Source organism: Mustela nivalis (assembly GCF_964662115.1).
Source record: "Mustela nivalis genome assembly, chromosome: 5".
Taxonomy (NCBI): domain Eukaryota; kingdom Metazoa; phylum Chordata; class Mammalia; order Carnivora; family Mustelidae; genus Mustela; species Mustela nivalis.
The window spans coordinates 42,249,250-42,267,419 of NC_139024.1; the positions used below are offsets into that span (position 1 = coordinate 42,249,250).

Consider the following 18,170-nt stretch of genomic DNA (forward strand, 5'->3'; position numbering starts at 1 on the left):
AATTAGGATCCTGTTCTCAGAATCATTAGGAGATCTCCACTAAGATCAAATTCAGTAACAGAATGAAATGGAATTAGGTCAATATTAGTAATCATTAAATGCCATGACAGAAGTATAAAAATTATTCTCAGTAAGTGGACCTAAGTAACGAAGACTATGATGATTGTAAGTTCTTACATTAATCATGAAGGAACACTCAGACAGATCCAGAATGTGGGCCATTCTATAAGATAACCATCTTAGGTTTGACATTTTTCATAATAAAAAACCTGGGAAAAATATTAATATTACTAAGTTAGCTAAAAGATATAAAACTAAGGGGCGCCTGGGTGGCTCAATGATTAAACGTCTGCCTTCAGCTCAGGTCACGATCCCAGGGTCCTAAGATCAAGCCCCGCACTGGGCTCCCTGCTTGGCGGGAAGCCTGCTCTCCATCTTCCACTCCCACTGCTTGTGTTCCCTCTCTTGCTGCCTCCCTCTGTCAAATAAATAAAATCTTAAAAAAAAAAAAAAAGATATAAAGCTAAGTAGACTAAGACTATTGAGAAATTAAGCTGATTACTTCAACTAAAATTTAAACCCAAACCTAAAAATTAAAAAAATGTCAAATAGCCAATAAATATGGAAACTGGTAGGTAGGGGTGGACAAAAGTAAACTTCTGCCCAGTTTTAAGAAAAAGTACAAAATCTTCTCTTCCTCCTTCCATAACAATAAAATATTTATCCGAAGTATTAGTAATCTTTACCTGGGAATGAAAGGCAACTAACAGGTCAAAGAAAATTAAGCCAACACATTTAATTTTTAATTACATTCGACATGATTTAAAATGTCTGGCTTTCTGTTGCCTAGATGGAATTAAATTGTTGAGAGTTAACTCAAAGTCAGATACACTTGAACAACCTGTTATACCTAACCTTTAGCCCTACTCAAATAGCCAAGATCAGCATTTTCTAGGTCCAAGGAATCACCGGCACAGGCTTGCTAGGAGGGGCAGCAACCTGAGAACTAGCGGCCCAGGCTGCAGGCAGCCACACCTGGCATCTGTTTGCAGCTTAGAAAATGGAGTATTGAGGTAGGCAAAGCCCAGCCTATTACTCACTCTCAGAAGTGCAAGAAAAATGGCATTAAGTCATATAATTTTGAAATCAAACTTTATAGTCCTAACTTTTAATGTGGCATTTGCTTGGATGAGGTAGATCCTTCACTTCAGATGTAAACTTCTAGAAATTCAGAAAGTTATTACTCTTTTTATTATTAGCCAAAGACAATGGTCTCGTAGCTTCCAGAGTAGCAAAAGATCTTGCACTTATCCAAGTACTCTTTGGTTTAATATTAAACAAAACTTCAAGGCTAATTGAGCTAATAATGTGATCAACACAATAAAATCATTAATTAAATTTTTTCAATCTAATTATACATACACAAAATCATCATAAACCTGCCTATCATCACTATTATCTAACATCATTCTAGAGTCTAGTTGCTACAACAAATTAAGAAAAAAGAAGTGGTACAAGCATTAGAAAAGAAGATGCAATTTATTATTTACACACAATGTGACTGTAAGGTTAGGAGATCTAAAAGAACTAAGTATTAAAGAGTGTGAAGGATGCATGGGTGTAGGGCATGTATACACATACACCTGTGTCAGGGCCTCACATATACATGTAATGCATTCGATACAGAACTATGTAACGGAAAAAGGGGCATGCTCAAAATGGCAACAAAAACTATAGAAAACGCAGCAATGTATTTTACAACAACTACTAAGACATATAACAAAAAGAAAGCCCTGAATAAATGGACATTTTAAAGTTCTAACCTCCATACTGTATAGAAACAAATTCCAAGTTAATCTATACCTTTAATACATTTTGAAACAAAATTCCAGTGGGTATTTCTTTAAAACCCAACAAAATTATTCTAAAACATATCTGCAAAAATAGTCATTCCTAAAAAGGGGGAACAATGTGTATATATTTGAGTGTGTGTAGTAGGGCTATGAATTTATCAAAAGGGGTAAGATACAGTGATTAAAATCAGACAGTACTTTGTAGGAATGGACAGGAAATAGTGAGAGTAAGAGTCTATAAAGAGCTTGAGGACCATATGGGAATTTGATCCCATAGCATTTCTAATCATGGGATAGGATGTACTGGAAATAACTAGCTTGAGAAAAAGAGATTACTACACCTCTTATTACACCTATTTCAGAGAGAATAATAATGCGCGTATGACATGGGGGTGGGGAAAGAAGCAGTCCATCAATCATGAGATACTAGAAGAAAATAAAGATATTTAACCCTTGTAATATCTAGGATCAGCAAGAATATGGGGAAACAAATACTGACATATTGCTGGCACAAGTGTACCTTGGAAAAATACTGTTATTTTAGACCCAGAAAGTCTGTGTGTATGTATGTTTGTATGTACTCTGTGGAAATAATAATACAAACATATCAAAGCATTCAGCCTTGGTGACTACTGTTTACAATGAAGAATTAGAACCTAAATACAAACTGATCTGAACCAAGTCTGGCTTGGCATCCACGTACCACACCTCAAGATACAGTGTCCATGGTAGACTATTAGATGCAAAACACGTACTACCACAACAAAAACCAACCAAATTCCACAAAAATCCAAAATTGTGTAACATCAAATACAGTATGACTTAACACCTGTTGGTGCCTGGAAAAAGATCTGAAAAGTACAAATTACAAATGGTAAATGATGGCCTTCAAAGTTATAAAACACAAATGGCAGTATCTGAAAAGCACTGTTATGTTTTCATTTAGATTATTATTAGAATGACTCCAACCAGCACTTTGGACAAACCAAACTTAACTGAACAAAACTAAAACTAAAAAATGAAAATTTTATCCCTGAAAGCTTGTTAATATATACTAGCATCCCAAATACAAAATTAAGGATTGAGTCTAGCCACTAGACCAGCATTTTTCAAACTGAGTTTTCAAAATGGGTTTTAACAATTACGTAAGTCATAAAACCCTTACTTCTTTCCTTCCCTCCTCCCTTGAGTGAACACTTATTAAATGCCTACTACACACCAGGCACTGTTCTGGGCATTTGGGATTCATCTCATGAAGACCCCTGTCTTCATAAAACTCCTATTCTAGCAAAGGGTTGAGGGGGAGGGGTGCGGGTAGGGCACAGACAACAAACAGTATCAGTCTACCTCATATTACTATATATATATGCTAAAAATTGGTATTACATAAAAGTGTTGAGCAGAATTAAGGGGGGGGGGAGTTGGGAGAGGAGTAGATGGGCTTCAATTTTAAAATGATTACTAGGCCTCACTAAGAAGATGACATTTGACCAAACGTCAAGGAGGCGAGAGAGTCAGCCATATAAATACCAGGCATAGAAAACAATGCCTGCAAAGGTCCTACACTGAGTGTATGTCTGCATGTTCAAGAACACGGCAGCCAAGGTGCCTGAAGTGGAAAGAGAGACAACCAAGCAGTAGGAAATGAAATAAGAGAGGCAATGAAGATCATGTAGGGTCATTATGGTACAGACTGTGGCTTTTACTCTGAGTAAAATGGGGAGTTAATGGAGACTTTTGAGCTAAGGAGTGATATGTATTTTAGAAGGACTGAGCTAACAGATGTTTTGAGAAAAACCTGTAGGGGAACATGTATAGAAGCCAGGGAAACCAATTCTGTGATTTTCCAGGTAAGAGAACAGTGACTTGGATAGTGGTGGTACCAGTGAGGGAAAGGTGGCAAGAGGAAGTTTGATTCTTGATATATTTTGAAGGCAGAACCCAGGTTTTTGGTTTTCAACAATGAGAAGGATAAAAAGACCACTGAAAGATTTTAAGTTTAAAGGGAAAATTAGACGTTCAGTTTTGAACGTGTTATCATTGAGATGTATTTTGGGTATGTAAGTGGAGACTTCAAATGGGTACATGGAGTAACAAACTTGCAGTCATAAGAAAAGTGGGCTTTCGAGTAAGCCCTAGCACACTGTAATGTTAAGGTGTCAGGGAGAAGAAAAACTACCAAAGACCGAGAAGGAGCATGCAGCCAGGTAGGAGAAAAACTGAGTTTGGGTCCTGAAAGTCATTAAGGGAAGGAGTGATGAACTGTGTTAATGCTGATAACAGGTTAACACAAATAAAGATGTAGAACTGACCATTAGATTTAGGAACATCAAGGTCACCAGTGACCTTAATCAAAGTAGTCTATTAATAGAGTGCAAAATCCAAATCAGTTAAAAAGAAAATGAGGAGAGAGGAACTAGAGACAGTGTGACAATGCTTTTGAATTCTGGCAGATCCCATTTAGCATTTAGCTTTAAAAGAAATAGAATAAAATAGAAAAAAAAAGTATCAGAATTAAAAAGTGTGAAAGCCACCCCACTAAAGACAAAGGAAAAAGCACATTAGGATAGGTCACATTAATGCTGAAAAAGAGCTATTTAACTTTAAACAACCTGATTAAGTGATTTTTTTTTTTATCACCATCAGGTAAATGATTCAAAAAAGGCTTGTGATACTTAATGTGTTAAAAGCTTTATGGGTTGTCATAAAAAAAAAAAGTTTCCTTAACTAAGAAAGGGAATCATTTAGCAATCATTAAAAACAATCATCCTTGAGGGCAATGAGTGTTCTGCTTCATCATGCAGAAAGCCAATAATTCCTGGTTAAGTACTGATTATATAAATGTCTGATTGAGAACAGGCAATAAGGAGAAACTGGCCAATCCATGGCTAATGCAAAAAATCCTCTAAATAATGAGTTCTCAGGCTTTAAACAGACATTTTCATTAATCAGCTTCAAAAATTCAAACCTGCAAATGTATCAGTGAAGACTAGAAGAAAACAAAAAAGCTTACCAAAAAACCATACTCACAGAGATTATCTTCTTCAAAGACAACACAACAAAGTATCTGATATGGTAACAAGTGAAACAGAAACCAAAAATATGCATAATTCCTCCCAACCCTGACATTTCATGTTAGATGCTACTTCCTTTGAGAAACTGCTTGACCTCCTCAGTGAAGGTTCACTGTCCAGACTGTTAGCTCCTTAGCACCTGAGACCTCACCCACCACGGCACTTCTTACTCTGTATTCTAACTGCCTACTTGGCCACCTTAATCTCTCACTTGACCAATATTCAGTGTAGGTTAAGGACTAGGGTCATCTTTGTAATTACATCAGTGGTTCCACATAGCAATCATTTAAAAAAAACCTTTTTTGAATGGATGAACAAGGCAATGCCATACACTGATAGTTTGACCTTAGGCCTTAGGGAACAATAGTTTCTCTACTGACAAATTAGTTCAGGTAGGGGAGCACTTAGAAGTTATAGTGCCCTTTGTGAAAACTATGCTCTTTTATGTATGTCAAAACAAATAAATTAAATTATATCATATGGTTAGAAACAAACTTTAGTAAACTAAAATACATACATACCTTATCATGTACTACTTTTTAATTTTTATAAATCATATTTATTTATATTTCTTTTTAAAAGAAAAAAGTTGTCAAATTAAATTTGATTAGCTATTTCTGAGTTTTTAAAGCAACATTTCTTAGCTACCTGTTCATTTTCTAGCAGAAAATAGTACAACACCAAATGTTTGATAAATAAAAACTTAAAATAAATTTCCAGATCTTTTTTTTTTTTTTTTTTTTTTTGTCTATTAAAAAAGCCACTGCTCACTACTAGCAGTGGAGGACCTTATTTCATTTCAGAACCAATCTGAGATCACTTCCCTCCAGCCATGTAGCTTCTCCACCAATAAAGCCTTTTCTTTTCCTTTGATGGCTTGATTTTTTTCCCTCAATTTTGCATATTCTATTCTTATTCCCCTTTATTTTCTATAACAGTGTTTCTTAAAGTGTGGTCCTTTGGACTGATTACGTGTCCAAATGTGACGGAGTGCTTGTTCAATGCAGATTCCTTCTGCCCCACAGCCAGGTTCCCAAGATTCCAAATCTCTGTGGAGAGGGCAAAGGAATACATATTTTCTACACCTCTGCTGACTCTTATGCACACTAAAGCCTGAAAATCAGTACTATAAAAACCACGACTATATACATCTTTTGCTACAAAATGAGCTTCAACAATTCAGTTGTTTGATTTTACCCCAAGTGTACACATGACTGTGGAGGACCTCATGTGGCACCAGTTCAGGACTGGCAATCCTTGTTCTAAGAAAGAAATTACATTTTAACTGTACAGTCTCATATAAATGCTGCATGGACAAATCTCGATCCTCAAAAGTTAAATTATGCTATTGAGGAAGCATCCCCAAGACTGTGGAGCTGTGCTGTTTCTTGACTAGAGCTTCAAATGTCATCTAAAGCTGATCTGCAAAATCAGGAAACAGTGCATTATTTAGATTCCAAATCTCTAGTCTCTTTAAACTAAAGTGATCAAATGTTAATTTTATTACTTGGGTCATGTTTTTTTAACTCAATGAAAGCTGAGCTGACCTGCTAATATATTAACTGTTTAACTCAAAAGCCTTACTCAGAAATCAGAGTAATTTCTTTCAGCCTAAAGTAAATTACTTCAGCTATCAATCAACTCCAGTTTACAAATCTGTTTCTATAGCAAACTTGTAAGGTTACACTTGGGATAAGCGGACTAGACACTGTTCCTTTAATTTAGAGGTCTACACTCTGTGCCAAGATGCCTCGTGTTAGAGTAGAACAGGGTTTTTGTCCACAGATGCTTGCTTGACTGGTTCACTTTAGTATTTGTGCTGTGTTCTGAACATGGACTACTGGCCACAAACCCACAGAAATTACCTTTTATATACCTCTCAAATAAGGATAAGGATAGGGCTGAAAAATGGACCTGACTTTGAAGATTTAGATTTAAATTCCAGCTCTGTCAACTGCAGAAAAGGTACTCAATGTTTATGTCTCTGGTTTCCTTATTTGGAAGAAAATGAGATAATCTTTATATAGGGCGAGGGGCAGAATAAATTCCCTAAGACGGGCACACTTGTCATTACCCTCAAGCCAAGAATCACTGCCACAGCAACGCATGGTAACTGATGTGTGATTGCAGTATTGTTCAGGCCCAGGTATTCCATTGTGTTCCTGTAAGTCAGGGACTCTATGACTTTTGTCAACCCTTAAAACCTCATTACTGGGGTGCCTGGGTGGCTCAGTGGGTTAAAGCCTCTGCCTTCGGCTCAGGTCATGATCTCAGCATCCTGGGATCAAGCCCCGAATCGGGCTCTCTGCTCAGCGGGGAGCCTGCTTCCTCCTCTCTCTCTGCCTGCCTCTCTGCCTGCGTGTGATCTCTGTCGGTCAAATAAATAAATAAAATCTTAAAAAAAAAAAAAAAAAAAACCTTATTACTGAAGCAAGGATTTTTGAATTTTAAAAGTCTGAAAAATTCTTGATCAAGTGTTTGATTTCTAGATGGCTGTTAAGAAATTTTCTCCAACAGAAAGGCAAATTTTTCCTCTTAAGTTCTTTCGACAGCTGACCACAAAAAGCCCAGGGTACTCACCTAGCTCACTGCTGTGTTAGCATCATTTTTACCACTTCCTGTTTGCAAATGGTGTTTTAAGTGAAATATATCCTTATATAATGACACATGCTCAAGTGAAATATTAACCAACTCATATCCTGTATGGGGATGTGGTCTTCATGCTCCAAGAGTTGACTGAAAGAACAAAGTCTATGGGAGACATGTGGAACCAACGCACTCATGTCAAATTATGACCTATTATAAAGACATACTTGCATGCTTCCCACATGCACACCAATGTCTGTTGCACATATTTTAAAATTAACTGTGGGGCACCTGGGTGGCTCAGTGGGTTAAGCCGCTGCCTTCGGCTCAGGTCATGATCTCAGAGTCCTGGGATCGAGCCCCGCATCAGGCTCTCTGCTCAGTGGGGAGCCTGCTTCCTCCCCTCTCTCTGCCTGCCTCTCTTCCTGCTTGTAATCTCTGTCTGTCAAATAAATAAAATCTTTAAAAAAAAAAAAGTAACTGTGACATAAAATTTTGTAAGTCTTTTCCTACTAATGAATACGTGACATTTCCCCCATTATAAATACCTTATAAGTACATTTTAAAATTGAGATAATTAGGGGAGCCTGAGTGGCTCAGCTGGTTAAGCACCTGCCTTCAGCTCAGGTCATGATCCCAGGGTCCTGGAATTGAACCCTGTGTAGGGCTCCCTGCTCAGCGGGGAGTCTGCTTCTCCCTCTCCCTCTGCTCCTCCCCTCTGCTTCTGAGCTCTCTATCTCTCTCAAATAAATCTTAACAAAATAAAAATTAAAATATAAAATTGAGGTTAACATATTAATGTGTACAACATAAATTATTTGATATTTGTGTATATTGTGGAATGATTACCATAAGTCCAGTTAACATCCATTATCACACAGTTATACAAACTTTTAAGATCTACTCTCTTAGCAACTTTCAAGTATGCACTACAGTGGTATTAATTACAATCATACTATACATTACATCCCCAGGGATTCTTTATTCTACAACTGGAAGTCTGTACCCTTTGACCGCCTTCCACACATTTTGCTCATCCTGCAACTCTGACAAGCACTAATCTGTTCTCAGTATGGAGTTTGATGTTATGGCAGGACTTCCTTCTTTTTAAGGATGAATAACATTGTGTGTATGTGTGTTTCTTTATCCATTCATCAACTAATGGACACTAGTATCATCCATCAGTGCTGTTATCTTTTTGAATTAGCATTTTCATTTCTTTCAGATAAATAACCAGAAGTGAAATTGCTAGGTTAAGTGGTAGTTCTATTTTTTTTTTATTTTTTTTTAAATTTTTAAAAAAATTTTTTGAGAAATTTTTAATTTTTTGAGGAATCTCCACAGTTTTCTATAATGACTGCACCAATTTACATCTTCACCAATTGGGCACAAGTATTCCTCACAATTTGTGAGATGTGGGGTGTTACATCCCAACAGGTGTGAGGTGTTATTTCACTCACTGTGGTTTTGATTTGCATTTCTCTGGTGATTAGTGATGCTAAAGCATCTTTTCATGTACCTGTTGGCCATCTGTACATCTTCTTCAGAAAAATGTCTGTTCAGATTAGATCCTCTTCCCATTTTTTAATCCCCTGTTTTCTTCTATTGAGTAGGAATTCTTTATGTATTTTGCATATAATCCCTTCTCAGATGTATGATTTGCTAACACTTTCTCCCATTTGATAGGTTGCCTTTTCATTTTGTTGATGGTTTCTCGTTTACTCTGTAGAAGCTTTTCAGTTTCATATAGTCCCATTTGTTTATTTTTACTTTTGGTGTCAAAGCCCAAATATCATTGCCAAAGCCAATGTCAAGGACTTCACTTATGTTTTCTTCTAGTTTTGTGGTTTCAAGTCCAAGGCTTTAATCCATTTTTGAGTTGATTTTTATGAATAATGTAAGAAAGGAATCCAGTTTCCCTAATACCATTAATTGAAGAGACTGTCCTTGCCCCATTATATATTCTTGTCTCCTCTGTCATAAATTGTCCATACATGTGTGGATTTATGTCTGGGCTCTCCATTCTATTCACCTATGTGTCTTTTTTTAAGTCAATGCTATACTCTTTTGACTACTACAACTTTGTAATATAGTTTGAAATCAAGAAGCATAATGGCTCCCCACCTGTGTTCTCAAGATTGCTTTGGCTATTCTTTTGTGGTTCCACACAAATATCAGGAATTAATACTTTTTAATGGTCACAAAATATTTCATCAAGTTAATCTATGGTTAAACATATCAGTTTCCAGATAAAAAGGATTTTTCAAGAGGAATACTGTATTTAAGGAACTTAACAAAAAAATCAAGTTGGAAATGTTACTAGACTATGTTTCTAGAAATAGCACCTTAGTTTTTCTTCCCGTGACATTCAGTGATCATTTTCATCTTCTATTCTCTCATGACTTGAACTGTTTGAAGACAGATGATGAGAATGTCTGGTTTCCTATATTCAGATGATTCCAACTTAAGAGTGCCTAAACTGACAAGTGTCCCTGTCCAATCTCCACAAAAGGGAAAAGAAATCTAGTCTGGGGATTTTCAGATTCTTGTAGTGCCCAGACTCTAACCTGTCCTTGCTGCACCTGCCATATTTTATCCTTAGTGCTTTTTTTATTCCAATGTTTCTGACCTCAGCTTAGCCAGATGACTGAAACTTCACTTTCTATTTGTTGTTTCTGCTTTATTCAGATCCCCAAATCCAGATTTTAGATCTTAGCAAAGAACAATGAAGGTACAATAGCTGTGAAGTCAGATATGGAATAGAATTCTGGTTCCATCAATAGCTAAGAGATCTCAGGCAAATCATCTAAGCCCTATGAGTGCTTCAGTATCCTGAGTTGTAAAGTTTGGATAATATTATGTGTGCAAAGGTGTGCTTACATTATTAGACAGGAAATGTATTGGAAGGTCCCAACACAGTGCCTGACAAACTGCAAGCCTTCATAAACAGTCATTATGACTATCACCATTACTATTATTGCTCATGTTTTCTTACTCTAGTTTGGAACTGGCCTTGGCATTCTTGATTCTTGAATTGTATCCCAAGATTACCAATGCCAGAAAGTACAGAAAGAAAAGGTCAAACCCCTCTCTGACAAAGGAATCTATGAATTTGAAAATACTCAACTGAGAAAGGAAGACAATAATCACAAAGATTAAAGAGGAAACTCAGCAAGAATCAACTGGGTGTTGAGACAGGCATGTTGACTTGAATAAAAAGCAAACGAAGTCTCAGTTGACATATAGAAATACACAGAAATTTCTTAGTGGCATTTTAAAAAATGAAATAAAACACAACTTTTCAGTGGCAATCTAGTTTCCATGGGGAGCTATTTTTCCAGATAGCATAAAATTAACTTCCTATCTTATGCTGCACTTGCTAGATCACTAACATTTGTATTATTAAGTCTCTGGACTTAAAGTGCTTTCAATGTGACTTTTCCTCCTACTGTGCCCATCTGTTCTTTTCTTGTGCGCCCAGAGGAAGCCAAGGCTTAATAAATATTCAGTTCTCAGACTTTTCTTTAAATGATATTTTCATATAAGCATTTATATTCCCTGAGGAAAATTATAAGTCTGTGTGCGGAAACTTAACTCACATTTGATTTCCCTTTTTTCATTATACAAGTGGACATTAAGACTAAAAAGTCACCATATATATAAGAAATAAAGCCAAGAAAACAAATGACTATTAACTATAAAAAGCAAATTTGTCAGGGTGGTAAGCGATCTCTGCTGTCTGATAATACCACCAAGATAGCTTACTATTCATATAATATTAGGTAAATAATTTATGATATCCAGTGTTCATGCAGACAGGGCCATCTCAGATGGGCCAATACCATCTGAGATGGCCAATGCCTCATTATTGCTCCTCATATAGTTCAGCAGTGGCTGCCTTCACAGGATGCATTTAACCCAGCAATGCTGCTCCTCCACCCATCCTGGTCAGGCCATGGTGAGCTCTATTTTCCCTGCCAAGACATCAAGCCAGTAAGATTAAAATTATCCATACCTGGTGCTCCTGAGCAGTGCAGCTGGTTAATCATCTGGCCCTTGGTTTTGGCTCAAGTCATGATCTTAGGGTCAGAGATTGAGCCCCACGGTGGGCTCCATGCTCAACTTGGAGTCTGCTTAAGACTCTCGCTCCCTCTGCCCCTTCCTCACCACCCTCCACCTACTCTCTCCCCCTCTCTAAAATAAATAAATAAATATTTTTTAAAAATTAAAAAAGAACAGTATCCATACCTAACCTAAGCTCTCCTTAGGTAGTTAAACACTCCTTTTACTTTAAAAATCGCAAGTTCAAAAACAAGGTACAACCAGCAAAGAAATGGATGGTTGTTACATTAAAAACATCATAAACCACAGACACAAATTCAACATATATACAGATATTAGACACAACATGGCTACTTATGAAACCCCTTGCAGGCAGAATTCTGGAGGAGGCTGTTACTTATTGGCAGGCTTACAGCAGACAAAAAGAAAACAGACCCAACTACCTCAGCAGCTGCAAGGCTGACACATACTCCTCTGAATCCCATATGTTCTTTTCTAAACAAGTGCAGTAGAGCTCTCTGATCTGTAAGTAAAAAGTAGACTTGTAAGGAACCAAAAGTGATGTACTAAATTGTACACTACTCGTTTGGCAAAATCATCAATGATCAAGACAAAAAATAAATCTTATTAAAAACAACCATTTTCTTTAGATGACTACAGACTGGGCATATATCACATAGTCAGGCTTTTTAAGAATAGTATTTACATAAAAGCAAAATAAATATTTTATTTATTTTAAATATATATAATATAAATACAATATATATTTATATAATTTAATAATAAATATATATGTATATAATATTATGTATATTTTAAATATATATATATAAAATATTTTATTTATTTAGATATCAGCCAAAACTGATCACACTGCGATAAGAAAGTAATAAACTTGGTATATGATTATTAAAGAGAATGCTTGATGGCAGAAATCGTCTTCAAACAAATCATTCCTATGTATTTAGATTTGTTCTCTAAGTGTCTGAATGAAGGATGCAAAGATTTAAGAATATAGAATTATTCCAATAACATCCATCCTACAGATGGTTCACAGGTTTCTGGTATGACACAAAGGCCAGTGGAGCATAATTCTGCAAGCACAGAAGTGCTGCCTCCCTTTCAGTTTTTGGTGTAATGCAAGGCTAACCATTAAGCATTCTCAAACAGATTCTTTCCTCTATTTCAATAAGGTGAGGGATCAGCTCTCTTGGTATACGTGACAAGGAAGCATGAAAGAAAAAATGTTAAAATGCTTTAGGACAAATACAGTGCAGAGAGGCAACACCACTGGGATTCATGTGGCTGTTTCTAGTTGCAGCCATCAGAACAAAAAATATTGTTTCAATTACCAGTAATGTGTACAGCTGGAATAGATTTAGACTGTGCGCTCAGTGCATGATTTGGATCCATTTCAAATTCTGATGCCTGAACTGAATACTGCTGAAATCAAAGCAAGAAACTCCTAATACTCTGACTGCAGAGATTCCAAAGAGGAAGTTTTGGTTACCTGTCGACCCAAAGGATACTTGGGAAGAGAAGAGGTGAACTGATGAAGACATCTCAAAACCAGGAAGTAATTTGAATGGTAAACATGTAAGTTTTCGAGTAATGATTGTGTTTCCTCCTTAAAAAAAAAAAAAAAATCACAGAACACATTATGAATACATAAGTCAGTAATTAAAAGAATAAAATCTACTTCATGAATATGTATAATTTCTGGAAACTGATGAGAGAAGACTCAGAAGTACAAATTAACCTCCTCAATTTTGAGAATCAGTAATGCACACAAAATCCAGGACAAAGGCTGGTCATCTCTGACTTAGTAGCAAGTCTGGTGGTATCTTACACACACCGAAACTAATACCGCAATTTCCTTCTGTCTACAGCAGTGCCATTGTAACTAGGTTCCCAGAAATATAAGTGTCCAAAAACACACCTTGCTAGATGCCTGCCTGTGCCAGTCAGCTGCTGTGTGCCACAGCTAGGCAGGCCCATCATCCTCTACCTTGTTGACATCAGAAGGGTGAGGAGGTCACCAGGGAGTGCAATACCAATGTAATTAACAGTTCTGAGGTTCCACTTATGGTCTATGCTTTTCTCAAAGTACTGGAAGAACTGTGTTTCAAAGGGAAGAAAGGAAGACTACAGAAGAAACACCACAGGTGATTCTGATAAATCCCTGCCTTTTGTTGAGAATTCCAATACTGGCTTTATTCAGTCTTCCATTAAGAAAAACAGGAAAATGAGAAAATCCTGAAGCCATTAAGCTTTATAATTTATACTTCAACAAGTATAATATGAGAGTGTCTTAAGAAACTGATAGAATAACTAATCTCACAAATCAGTTTCAAAAGGGTTTTTTGGGGGCTATGTGGAATGGAGTTATGTTTTCTAGAACCTTCTGAAATAGTTTAGAAATGACTTTAAAACATTACCTCCTAGCAACATCCACGTATTTTTCAGACCTCAAATACTTCTATAACTGCTTCATCCTGTAACATTTTCTTAAGAGGATTATGATCTGTGTGGTCTTCACATTTTTTTCTTCTCTAAGAAGTCAGTGAAGGACTTTCACTGTTGGGCTAGGTTTTTCTACCCCAGTAGAAATAATATCTTGCAGATACCCATTATTTTTAGCAGTCAAGCATGCAGAAGGTAACACCTAGATATCAACAAATTCAAGCAAACCCAACCTATATAAAGCAACAAATCTGATACATGTTTCTAAACTCGAATACACTTAGAAATCAATTCCTTCACCGGCAAGCTAGGTTATTACCGGAGGCACAGGGCAAATGAAAGAAAAGCTTTTAGTACCAAAATGTTTCTCCTCCCAGTATTTGAGTTAGTTGGCAATTTCAAAAATCTAGCTTTCCTATTGTAACAAAGGGCACTTTAACCACCATTGGGAAAGTACATTTTAATTCTAATTTTACAACAAGCTATAACATAGAGGGCGCATAAAGCCACTAATTGCTTGCCTTAATGTATGCCTGAAAAGCTTTTAAACAAAGAAAGTATTCTGGAGAGAAATGAATCTATGAATAATAATCGCTCCTCATGCTTCTCTCACTACCTATTACTTTTGCTTTGTGGAGTGACTGCATGCACAGATAATGGGTGGTGCAGTAGAACTGAATTCACTCAGATGAGGAGAGAAAAGAAATACCTGACACTGTGCGGGCAATGTTGCACCCAGGAACTATGCCTTGGGTAAGGGGAAGATGAGGACTATGCACAGGCTCTTTTCCCAGATGATCCCGTGCCCATGGAATTCTAGCGCTTCAAACATGTTCTGTTCTGTTCACAGAGCACAGCAAACTATTTCACCGGATGCTCAACTGAGGAAATGGAGTTCTTGTTCCAAAACTGGAAATAAAACTGCCTATGCCAGACTTCATTAGAGACGATCTGGGATATCCTACTAAGGGATTTTCAGGAGTTATTTTGACCATCTCACACTTTTATCTTATGCTCCCACTTTGGGACCTACTCCCTATATAAGTAAAGATTTCACTGTTGTTTGTATCTGTGTTCTTACCAGCTATAACAGGAAACATCACAAATGATTAACTTTCTTCATGTACCCTGTTCTCTGAATTCTTTGTCTTACTCAGATACGTATCTGCAAATGCCTCTCTAGCACCTATCCAAGGCAACAATTCTTGATGCACTTTATGAATACTTCATAGGTTGTGACGCTGAGAAAATTCTCCACTCAATACATTACCGCAGCATCACACTATGCATATGTAAAAACAAAGCCTGCTGAAATAGTAATCCTCCTTTCCATTAATTTTCTCCTCTGGCATTATTGTTATACACTGGGCATTGTTGCCACTGTTTCATTTCTTAATTGTATTTAGGATGATTCTTCTCAGAGATACACTTTGCCTAGTAATATTATTTCCCAAAGAGATATGCTTTCTTGTATTCTTGAAACACAAGACCTTGTGGTCTTTCCTTATCTCTGACAAAGAGATGTGAACTAAAATGTATTTCTCTTATATCAAATAATCCAATACTCCTCGCTCCTCCACAAACATCCAGGCACGCTCCAACCTCAGGTTCTTTAGGTCCTTTAGGTCCTTCAGGTCTGTTGGGAATTCCCTTCCTCCAGATTCCTGCATGGCAAGCCCTGCAACCTCCTTTAGTCTATAAATTCACCTTCTCAGTATGGTGAACTTAAAATGTCAATGTTGTAGGGGCATTGGGTAGCTCAGTCTGTTAAGCATCTACCTTCAGCTCAGGTCACGATCCCAGGGTCCTGGGATCTAACTCCAAGTTGGGCTCCCTGTTCAGTAGGGAGCCTGCTTCTCCTTCTGCTATTCCCCCTACTTGTGTGCTCTCTGTCAAATAAATACATACATACATACTTAAAAAAAAAGTCAATATTATCTTGCTGGATGTGGGCCACATTTATTAATTTTTCAACAAAAGACAAAAGTCTGAATTTGCAAGTAAAATGTCTCAAATTGTATAGTTAGCTTGGGTTTTTATTTTTTTATTTTTATTTTTTTTAAAGATTTTATTTATTTATTTGACAGACAGAGATCACAAGTAGGCAGAGAGGCAGGCAAAGATAGAGAGAGAGGAGGAATTAGGCTCCCCGATGAGCAGAGAGCCCGATGCGGGGCTTGATCCCAGGACTCTGGGATCATGACCTGAGCTGAAGGCAGAGGCTTTAACCCACTGAGCCACCCAGGTGCCCCTAGCTTGAGTTTTTAAAAAAAACACTATGGTCCGGGACGCGTGGGTGGCTCAGTCGGCTAAGTGTCTACTTTGGGCTCTAGTCACTATCCCAAGGTCCTGGGATCAAGTTCTGCATACGGCTCCTTGCTCAGTGGTGAGCCTGCTTCTCCTCTGCCTGAGGCTCCTCCTGCTGTGTGCACTCCCTCTCTCTGGCAAATAAATAAATAAAATCTTTTTTTTTTTTTTTTTAAAGATTTTATTTATTTGACAGACATAGATCACAAGCAGGCAGAGAAGCAGGCAGAGAGAGAGAGGGAAGCAGGCTCCCCACCGAGCAGGTTGCCCGGGACTCCAGGATCATGACCTGAGCTGAAGGCAGAAGCCTTAACCCACTGAGCCACTCTGGTGCCCCAATAAATAAAATCTTAAAAAAAATACCACCACCACCACCATTATGGACCTATTAAACAAAAACCACATTAATATTATACTGTGGTTGCCACCCAATGTATTACTATACATTTTATATGTATAACACATTACTCTATACCCTTTCAAATCAGCCATCTCCAATCACATCAATCCTGTCTGCTATTCAGTCAAAATCATTCACATATTATTTGACTAATCAACAAGGCCTCTGTTATTACAGAGCTAGTTACTTCCTTTGGAGGGGAAACCAATGACTATGTAAACTTAAATATATACATGGTAAAGAAAATACCATCAGATAGAGTTACATTTGCTTAGTTTTTGCAATTCTCTTCTAATTTTCATAGTATTTATCACTTTGTGTCCAGATTTTTGGTACAGGGTGAAGAATAACCCCAAGAAGATTTAAAGTATATAATAAAGGCTGTACATTTTTATAATGTTGTTCTTTCAATCAATTCACTCATAACTAAACACTGGCAAAACAGTCATTGGATTTTAGGAAGAGGTATCAGCTGTCCAAAAACACAGCACATCCCCTTGCTAGAATTAAGCATTATTTTTCTCATTAGAGGAATTTTGGCTGACAGTGTTTGGTTCTCAGTGTCTTCTCATGTGACAGCTACCTAATGCAGTGCCAAACCACAGCTCTCTCCCAGCTCTAGCGTGGCGGGAGCACTCATCCTCTCATCTGCCTGGCTCTCCCTGTTCAGTAGCACTTGATGAAGGGTTTGGATCTGAGCTGCCACTTCCCACCCCATTACTGGGCTAAGGCCTCACTCATCTGATCACAAGTAGTAGTTCGTTTGCAGTCATTTTCTTCCTTTCTTCTCTTCTCCTTTTATTATTTTTTCTAATAGATTTTCCCCTCCTCCTGCCCTTAGGTTTTTCTAAAGAAACCAGAACAAAGAGGTGGAAGCAAAGGTAAAAGGCAGGTTTCCATCAAACTCATGACCTAATTCTGTGCTTTTTGAACATGAATCACCACGAAAAGCATATTAAATGGTGAGAAGAAATTCTTGCTCTACTGCAGACTTGCTCTGTGACCTTAGTTTACTTCCTCTCTCTTGGCTGCAGTTCTTCATTTGTAAAATGAGCATACTGAATCAAGTTATCTTTCTAATAGGAATGTATTACAATTCTAAAGGGTCTGAGACTTACTTCCTACTCTCAACCAATTTAAAATCTAGCACGGTACATACGGAATAGAGATGTAAAACATTAACGAGTCAGAGTAATAAGACTTCCAACTGTCACTGGCAAGGGACTGAATCTGAATTTTCTACATAGCATGAAGTTGAACTCTTTAAGGATTGAAACCAAGCAAAAAGCTTTAGGGAAGATTTGAATAAAAATATACAAACTGATTTTCTTATATGAAATATATGAAATTAGTCATTTATTAAATATACTGAGCATAATGTAACTTCTTGACAAGACAGGATCAACATGATTAGGAAATCATTAT

General features: G+C 37.1%; 1 protein-coding gene across 2 annotated transcripts in view; it reads right to left on the minus strand.

The window, feature by feature from the left end:
• Positions 1-18,170, minus strand: part of ORC3 (origin recognition complex subunit 3) — a 68,721-nt gene that overhangs the window by 18,876 nt on the left and 31,675 nt on the right. For both annotated transcript variants that reach the window (XM_082730607.1, XM_082730608.1), the window contains exons 12-13: positions 13,086-13,202; positions 12,019-12,098 (exon numbers count right to left, since the gene is read on the minus strand). In XM_082730607.1, coding sequence (XP_082586733.1) covers positions 12,019-12,098; positions 13,086-13,202 — 197 coding nt within the window. The remainder of the gene's footprint in view (positions 1-12,018; positions 12,099-13,085; positions 13,203-18,170) is intronic.